General features: G+C 35.6%; 1 protein-coding gene across 1 annotated transcript; it reads left to right on the forward strand.

The window, feature by feature from the left end:
• Positions 1-363: 363 nt before the first annotated feature.
• On the forward strand, positions 364-756 carry LOC127900623 (uncharacterized). The gene has a single exon (XM_052435790.1). It carries the CDS (start codon positions 364-366, stop codon positions 754-756), a length of 393 nt encoding a protein of 130 aa, XP_052291750.1.
• Positions 757-10010: the final 9254 nt, after the last annotated feature.

Genomic DNA, 10010 nt, shown 5'->3' on the forward strand with positions numbered 1-10010 from the left:
ATCTTTGCAAGGTTTGGAACGCTGAAGGAAATTATCAGTGATAGAGGCACTCACTTTTGTAACAGGTCAGTAGAAGCCCTCTTTCGAAAATACAACATCACTCACAAAGTGTCTACATCCTACCATCCCCAAACTATTGGGCAAGTTGAGGTGTCTAATAGGGGAGTGAAATCAATCCTTGAAAAGACAGTTAATCCAAATAAAAAGGACTGTAGCTTACGGCTTGATGATGTACTTTGGGCATATAGGACCGCATACAAAATGCCTATTGGTATGTCACCCTAGAGGTTGGTATATGGTAAGCCTTGTCATCTTTCAATGGAACTTGAACATAAAGCATGGTGGGCTGCGAAACAATGTAACATGGAATTGGACGTCGCTGGCCAACACAGAAAGCTCCAATTGCAAGAATTAGAGGAAATTCGAAATGATGCCTATGAGAGTTCACGAATCTATGAGGAAAAAACTAAGGCTTTTCATGATAAGCAGATCTTGAGAAAGAATTTTAAAGTTGGACAGAAAGTTTTGCTATTCCATTCTCGCCTTAAGTTGTTTCCAGGTAAGTTACGTTCTCGATGGGGTGGGTCTTTTGTTGTTATTAATGTTTTTCCTCATGGTGCTGTTGAGATCAAGAGCTTAAAGATAGGTAAAGAGTTCAAGGTTAATGGTCATAGGTTGAAGCCTTACTATGAAAACTTTCAGACACTCAATATAGATGAGGCTCCACTTTATGAACCTGCATACGTTGATGAGTAAAATTTGAGAACCATGTCAGGCTGAGGACAATAAACCAAGCGCTTATTGAGAGGCAACCCAATGGATGGACAAAAGATTTTGAGAGCAATCCATAACAGATTTGATCTTTCTTCCTTTCATTATCATTTACTTTATCCACTTTGTGTTGAATTTTGTTTGTTTCTGTTTGTGTGTCTCATCTTATTTCCCCGTGTTTAATTTTTTTTTTTTTTGTTAGCTTAGGCTTACATTGAGGACAATGTAAGAATTAAGTGTTAGGGGGTGGATTTCGAACTTAGTTTTTGTTACTTTGTCTTTTTCTTTATCCAAAACAAAAAAACAACATTGTTTTGAATATTAGCCAATGATAAGAATTTGATTGACAATGAATATGGTTCTTAGAAATGGTTGAATATTACCTTAGTTTATACTTGATTCTTGTGTTTATTTCCTCTTAGTTGAGATTCTTTAAACCATGAGCACTAATATCAATTCTTTTATAATTTTGTCTTAGAATTTGATAATGTCATAGATTGAGTAAATGACTGTTTGTCTTGATTCTTATCTCCACAATACAATGTTGTACACACATGCGCCATAGTCAGAAATAGCTACCTATAACCCTTAAGAGTGAAGCTATCCTTGAGTAATGTGGGCCTATGTACCACCAGTATATAGAGGATAATCTACCATGAGAAGAAGGCTACTTTAAAGGGTAAAGTGAAAGCTCCTGACTAAAAAAAAAAAAGAGGAAAAGAGAAAAATCAAAGGAAAATGCACACAAATGCCTGTGAGTAAAAAATTGGAGATCAAGATGATAAGATTGGTTTTACCTACTCTTTTCTTTGTTCAAGGTAAAAGCTGTTGATATTGAAGATTTTGGGAATGGATTTTGATTGAATTGATTCACACACATACTATAAGAATCAAAAGAGAGATGTGATTGAGTATTGAATTAAAGTTAGAACTTCAATCATATTTGAAATTTTCTTTGAGTTATATGACTTATACAATCTTTGAGGCTAGTTTTATTTTAAAGTCTTTTGTTCTTTTTCTGAAAAAAAAATGAAAATGAAATAATGTTTGTGGGTATCATCGCTAAAGCCCTCATGAGACTATAACTCGTCCACTAGGGCTGCCTAGGGGTTTAAAAGCTTGGTGTATACGCTAAATGCAATCGTGATTTCCTATGAAAGTGGACTAGTTTAGATTTTATTTTATATTTCTTTATTTTGGTTCTAGGTTTGCTCGAGGACGAGCAAAAGTGTGGGGGAATTTGATAAGTGAATATTTTTCAAATATTTTGCTATTAATTTCTCCATCTTTTTCTTGTTTTGGTCTTAAATATTCTAGTTATTTTAGTTAATTTTTAATTTAGTAAATTATATTTTTATTGTGTTAATTTTTATCTTAGTTTTTTCATTTTGTTATTTTGGGATTAAAGAGAAATTAAATCGGAGCATTTAAGAAGAAATCTGCTTGAAGGAATTAGGAAAGGAAATAACTGAAGATTTTTTGGAAGCCAATTAATTAATTGATGCACAATTGGAAGCATATAGGATTTCATGGAGATTAATAAAGACTGGGAACAAGCATGCATAAAATGGAAACTTGTTTAATGTGCATGGATTTACTTGACCAATTTAAAAAGATTGCGTGCATTGGATTAAATTATGGAAAGCAAATTGAAGAAAAAGGAAATTGGTAAAGTGGGCGGCATGACAATTAAAGGAAGCAAATATTTTGCATGGCTTTAAATGGCAAGCATGTTATGGCATGGGTGGTTTTGGCTTTGGATTTAATTCTTTCCATGCAAGGATTTAAAAGCCACAATTGAAGCATTATAAAAGGGATCAAGCGGAAGCAACACAAGGGGAGAATCGGCAGAAAGAGAAACTGAACAATTTGCAGCCGCAAAGGAGAAGAAAAAAATCAGCAGCCGAAAGGAATTGAAGAAAAATGCAGCCGCTTGAATTAATCTCCATGATTGGTTTTATCAATTCTCTTATTCTCAATTTAATTATGTTAGGCTAGATTTTCTATTTGGTTGGGGTGAATTCAAAACCCCAAACATGTCATATGATTAATGTTCAATTTCTATCATTCAATTTATTTAATTGAAATTGTTTATGTTCTTCTATAATTAATGTTTATGATTTTATTCTCGTCTTGTTTGAGTGGCCAATTAGATAGGACTTGAATAAATTCTATTGCTAGATTAAAATTTTTGATCCGCAATTGTTTTGATATTTTAATCATTAGTAGCAGGTTGGAATCAGTTATTTCGATTGGAGAACATAACCTAGGTTAAATAATCCGAACTTGTGTGTTTATTGCCTAGATCAACCTAATATCTTTCTATGTTTGATGCTTCCATTATCTTAAATTTAAAGAGCTTGTTTTAAATTATTTAATAGTTAGAGATTAGGTGAAGAGCTTGTTTTGCCTAACGACACACTAAGGAAAGATTGAGACTAACAGAGCTTATTGTTATCTACGGTTGATAATTTCAATATAAATTGATGATAAAATTGATATATTATGAGCATGTCTTGTGGTGGCGAATGATCCTTTAACCAAAGTTTTTCTCATTGTTATTTCTTTATCCTTTAATTAGAGTTTTTATTTCTTGTTAGTAGTTTTAATTTCTTTATTTCTTGCTATTTAGTTAAAAATTCAAAAACCCCCATTCTTTTCTATTTTTAGTTGGCATTTTCTTTAGTTAGATTAATTTATATTGTTATCCCTATTATTATTTTATTTTAAGTCTTGATTTAGAGTTGATAATAAATACAGCTAGCATAATCTCTGTGGGATCGATCCTTACTCACTCTGTACTAATTATTTATACTAGTAGTAAGGTTTTAAATTTGGTGCACCCTCACGACACTACCAGACGCCGCGCACAAAGGCTATATTTTAACTGTAATGAGAGATTTACAGCCAGGCATAAGTGTAGCAAGGCACAGCTTTTGATTTTTGATAGTGAAAGCAATATGGAAGAGGCTTTATATGATGAAAGTTCAATAGAGGAACAGAGAACAGTACCTAAGGCAAACGTAGACCTTCAAATTACTTATTATGCGTTGACATGATGGGCAGCACTGTAAACAATATGCGTTAGGGCCAGAATTGGATCATAGGAGATTGTTGTTCTGATCGACAGTGGATCAACACACAACTTCATCAGCACAAAATTCGCTAATATGCTTCGTTTAGCAGCTAAACCAACGGCAGCCTTCTCGGTTCCAGTGGCTAATGGAGACGAGCTGATATTGCCATGAAAATTTTGAAAAGGTATAAATTGTAATCCAAGAAATTCCATTTTCACTCACTATGTATTCATTGCCAATCACAGGCTTGGTATAGTCTTGGGAGTCCAAGTGTTGAAGATGCTTGGCTGGTTGTGTGCAATTGGAAATCACTTACAATGGAATTCGGTTGGGGAAACAAAGAACGCCGCTTGTAAGGGCTTGGTTCACAACCAGTGCAATCGGCTTTATTGGCAGAAATCACCAAGGAGATCAAACAAGGCCACAAGGTCTTTGCTATCTGTTTACAACTGAATATGGAGAAGGCTTGGCTCACGGCACCACCAGATATGCAAGAGCTTTTAAAGGGCTATATGGGGTTATTCAAGGAGCCAACGAAGCTGCCACTTCAGCGAGACATTGACCACAAAATTGTACTCAAAGAAGGAGTAAAGTCATTAATGTTAAGACTTACCGCTACGCGTATTTTCAAAAGGCCGAAATTGAGAAGCAAGTCCAATAGTTGCTAAACTCAGATTTGGTTCGTCAAAGCATTAGTTCATTCTCATCACCAGTACTCCTAGTCAAGAAAAAAGATGGCAGCTGGAGATTATGTACAGACTACCGTACCCTAAACGAAGTCACCGTAAAGGATCAATTTTCGATTCCAACTGTCGACGACATGTTAGATGAGTTACATGGTGCTGCCTACTTCACCAAGTTAGACCTGATAGCTGGTTACCATCAAGTGCAAATGAACCCCTCAGACATACACAAGACAGCCTTTCGCATATACAATGGTCATTACGAATATATGGTGATGTCGTTCGGCTTGTGCAACGCTCCATCAACGTTTCAAGCAATTATGAACTCAATATTCTGGCCACACTTCAGAAAGTTTATACTTGTATTTTTCGATGATATATTGATTTATAGCTTATCTTGGGAGTGCCATCTTAATCATGTGAAACAGGCATTGGAAATCCTTAAATGGCATCAATTTTATGTCAAAATTAACAAATACAATTTCGGGCAGCAAGAGCTGGAGTATCTCGGGCACATCATCACTTGTCATGGCCTCAGGGTGGACAAGAAGAAAATCTCAGCAATGACAACATGGCCCCGGCCACAATCCATCACCGAATTATGGGGATTCCTTGGATTGACGGGTTACTGCCGTAAATTCGTCCAAGGTTATGGAGTAATAGCCAAACCACTTACAAGAAGATATGGTCTTCTCACCATGCCAAACTTCAAAGAAACATTCATTATTGAGACCGATGCATATGGGGAAGGAATACTGCAATGAAATAGCAAGCCAATTGCCTATATGAGCCCAGCATTAGGAGTCACCAAGAAGATATGGTCGATTTATGCCAAAGAAATTCTAGCAATCGTAGAATCAATCCGGATTTGGAGACCATACCTGTTGGGACAGAAATTTGTCATACAAACTGATCAACGTAGATTGAAATTTTTATTGGAGCATAAAATAGCTACGCCGAAGCAACAAAAGTGGATGGCCAAGTTGATGGGGCACGATTATGATATCATGTACAAACCGGGACATCAAAACAATGTCGCGGATGCTTTGTCACAAAGGCTAGATAATCTAACTTTCAATTATTTGTTTATACCGTAGGTTGCAATTTGGGAGGAAATAAAAAAGGAGGCAGAAGAAGATGAATATATCAAAAAAATTAAGGCTGTAGCTCAAACGTATACTACTGGTCCTTATTTGTTAAGGTATGGGTTGTTGATATTTAAAGGAAGAGTGGTGGTTCTTGAGAAAATATGGGCAACATTGTTGTTTGAAGCCCATGACACAAAGATAGGAGGGCACTCTAGAGTTCTACACACATACAAACGCCTCTCTCAGCAGTTCTATTGGCCTCACATGTTCCAATCATTATTAGAATATATGGACAAGTGTGAAATGTGCCAGAGAATGAAAGCTACTACACTCAAATCGGCGAAACTGCTCCAACCGCTACCGATTCCATGTCATATGGCAATATATAACTTTAGATTTTATTGAGAGATTACCAAGCTCTCAAGGGAAAAATACAATTCTGGTGGTTGTTGATCGATTGAGCAAATCAGCCTATTTCATGGCCCTCTCTCACCTCTTCTCGGCGAAAATAGTGGTAGAAAAGTTTGTAGAAGGTGTCGTGAAGTTACATGGCATGCCACGATCATTATCAGTGACCGAGATCCTATATTTGTGAGCAAATTTTGGCAAGAGTTTTTTAATCTATCCAGCACCAAACTGAAGTTGAGCTCCGCCTATCATCCGCAAACCGACGAATAAACCGAGGTAATTAACTGTTGTCTTGAACAATATTTGTTATGTTTCATGTACCAATGGCCGCGACAATGGTGTGTTTTTCTATCGTGGACTGACTTTTGGTACAACACCACGTATCATGTCTCCATCGGCATGACATATTTTAAAGCCCTCTACGACCGATCTCCACTTAAAGTACCAATATACCAAATTGGGCAGTCACCAGTCCATGAGGTTGATCAAGCATTGATGACACGAGATGAATTGTTGGGGCAACTAAAAAAGAATCTGGCAGCAGCAGTGAATAGAATGAAACATGTGGCTGATAGACATCGTAAGGAAGTAGTGTTCAAAGAAGGTGACATGGTCTTTCTTAAATTGCAACCTCACCATCAGTCATCAGTTTTCAAACGTGCACACTAAAAATTAGCTAGCAAGTATTTTGGTCCTTATAAAATTATTCAAAGAATTGGTGTAGTAGCATACAAAATTCAATTACAAGAGGGGGTAAGGATTCACCCAGTTGATGATGACGGAGTGTTGGTCTTAGAATCTGAATCTATTGTTGATACACGATGACTGAAATGAGGAGGGAAATTAATTGAGCAAAGCTTGGTTCAATGGAAACGATTGCTGGTGGAAGACGCTACTTAGGAAGACACCGCTGTACTACAACAACAATTTCCTTCCTTGATCCTTGAGGACAAAGATCCTTTTCGTGGTGGGGGTATTGATAAGAGGCTTAGACGATCTCTGAGGAAGCCAAAGCCTAATGCCAAGTACCGTGATCACGTAGCGCTCCATGTTGTTCATCCATGATACATGCATCTTTACATGCACGTGCAAGAGTTTGGGAAGAATAAGATTAGGTGAACTATGTCAACTGTTGAGCCGTGATATGGGGAAGCCAAATCAGAGGTTGTTTAGTTTGATTCAACTGCTATTTCCTATTGTAGCCTTGTGATATTTCTTTGTGGTCAAATATCTTGATTTGGCTGTGATTGTTGGCTAGTAAATCAAGACTAGTTATTTGCTATTATAAATAAGTCAGCAAATGATGAATAAAGCATGCAGCAAAAAAAAAATTTATCAAAACATCTTGGTTGTTCTCACCATAAGCAGAACCTATTAATTTCATTATTGTTACATTGTTTTGACTGAGACCTCATCAAACTACAATGTTGATCATTCTCATATTTTTTTTTTTTTTTTTGAGTTGCCGACTATACTTGGTTTATGATCCTAAACGAAATGTTTCAAAATTGTTTACGATATCAAAATTTAAACGACGTCGTGCTAATAGAACATTGTGCTATTATAGGTTATAATGATGGGCTTGTTAACCCTCCCAAGATGTGGAACTCATGGTATTTCGTGTTGATGATGGAGAAAATTTGTAATTGAGTGTTTGGAAGTAAAGAAAATCAAAGAGAAAATGAATAGAAACTTTTGGATTATATTTCGAATATTCAATGAATACAGAGTTGAGCTTTTTAGCTAAATTTCTAGTAGCAGACTTCTACTAGCTCTTTTCTAACCAATAACAAATTAGATCTAGTATAGCCTATAACCAATTGCCACATGGCAAGTAGTTACATTAGAATATACATGCAAGTTATTCTACTTGATACCTCAGCTGCACTTTAACGCATCAACTTCAGCACACATTATTTATTGTTCTTTATTAAGTAGGTGGTAATGGTACAAGCATTATAGTTAAGATTTTCAATAGAAAATATAGAGAAATGGAATGACTCAAAGTATGTAGTAGCATTTTTAGTTATTTTTTCCTTTTTTTTGGAAGCATTAGATACTAATTATTATAGTTTTGTGGTTTGAATGGTAGCTATAACCTTACCATTCATAGTAATTTCAAGTAGGGATTGTGCATACTGTGCAGAATGTACATGTTTTTTCAATAGAAAGGTTTCAAATTTGCAGTCTTGCTATATAATTATTTGCTAAAGCATTGCAATTTGTGCATATGCTATCACCTTTTACAGTCCTTTCTTTTCCTTAATTAATTAATGGAAAAACTTTAAGTTCTCACTGCTATGGCATTTGCTCTATTTGCTTGGAAGCATGTTGATATTGCCGTTATTGAGGTGATATATAATTTTCACCTTATTTTTTGTTTCAGTATTTTTTCTGGGTGATGTTTCATACGCACAAGGGCTCACTCTCGTTCTTCTTTATCCTTTGCTAAAATTTGTATCCAAATGTCATTTTCTTACCCAATTAAAGAAAAAGAGCATGGTAATGATAAGTTTGTTTGCTTCTGATGTAACAGGGCAAATTGGGTGTTACCTAGGATGCAACAAATATCATTTCTAAGTTCTAAACTCAGTTATAACGATTATAGGTGAGGAACATATGGCAACACTAGGTGTTTCTTTACAAACTATTGCTATGGCTAAGTCAGGAATCATCAAATTGCCATATGAATGAAGAAGTATGCACACACTGGGTAATGAGGTGGAAATACTTAAAAATGGTGAAAGAATAACTAAATTTTTCTCATTGTTGATTCTGTCGAATTATTTGACAATATGTTTTTGTTGTCATAACTTCATGGCATATTGAAATATTTTCTATGTTCTTATTTGTAGTAGAATCTAAATATTGTTGGTTAGAATTTTTCAATTGCTTTTAGAGGACCATTTCTTCCATATATTTGTTGGGAAATTAATGGATGAAGGAGACACGCAACTAAAATGAAATTGAGAAATAATGAGACAACAAAATCACACAAGGACACTAGAAATTACGTTGTTCGGCTTTTAACTTACGTCCATGGACGAAAACAGAAGGAAAATATTTTACTAATGAAAATGAGTTATAAGTATTGTAGTATTTTAGCTCACTACCTAAAACTTCAATACACCCAAACTCTTAAATCACTAGACTCTTAAAATCACTCTCTAAATGAAAAAAGAAGAACTGAAAAATTAGATGCTGAGAAATGAGGGGAGCCACCCCTTTTATAGTCAAAATTTGGCTACTATGTACCATTATTTTATTATTTATTATTATTTTATTTTTTCTTTACGCGGCCAACCTCTTTTTCTTTTGTTTCTACTTCTGTTTTCTTTCTCTTATTGTCTTTTTTTCTTCTTTCTTTTGCGTTTTCGATGGGGCACAAACAGTACCCGCCGCTTTACCTTTTTGACATTCTCCCACTTAGAGATTAGATTGAGAACCAATCAATCTCTACATCATCATTTCTGCTTCGCCATAGTCATGTTGCTTACGTCTGACGTCTCTGTTAGGCCACAATAAGACCTACTCTAGATAAATTTGTCAGCATTGATCGGCTTGGTTAAAACATCTGCTAGGTTCTTTTTGGAATGGATTTTCTGTAAATCCACACTTCCATCTTTCACAACTTCTTGAACGAAGTGATACTGTACCCATATGTGCTTTGTCCTGGAATGAAAGGTTGGATTCATTGCAATATGCAAAGCACTTTGACTATCACAAAATGCAGGAATTTTCTGTTATTTGTGCCCGAGCTCATCCAATAACCTTTGTATCCAAATAGCTTCCTTACAAGCTTGTGTAGCTGCCATGTACTCTGCTTCTATTGTAGATAGAGCCATAACGGTTTGCAGTTTCAAAACTCAGCTTATAGCTCCTCCTACAAGTATAAACACATAACCAGTAGTGAATTTTCTTTTATCAAGGTCTCCTGCAAAATCTGAATCCATATAGCCCCTGACAGTAAACCATGATCTTCC

This window comes from Citrus sinensis, chromosome 3 (genome assembly GCF_022201045.2).
Source record: "Citrus sinensis cultivar Valencia sweet orange chromosome 3, DVS_A1.0, whole genome shotgun sequence".
Taxonomy (NCBI): Eukaryota; Viridiplantae; Streptophyta; class Magnoliopsida; order Sapindales; family Rutaceae; genus Citrus; species Citrus sinensis.

Coding starts and splice junctions, on each gene's coding strand:
- LOC127900623 (XM_052435790.1), top strand. CDS start 364: ATGGAATTGGACGTCGCTGGCCAACACAGAAAGCTCCAATTGCAAGAA.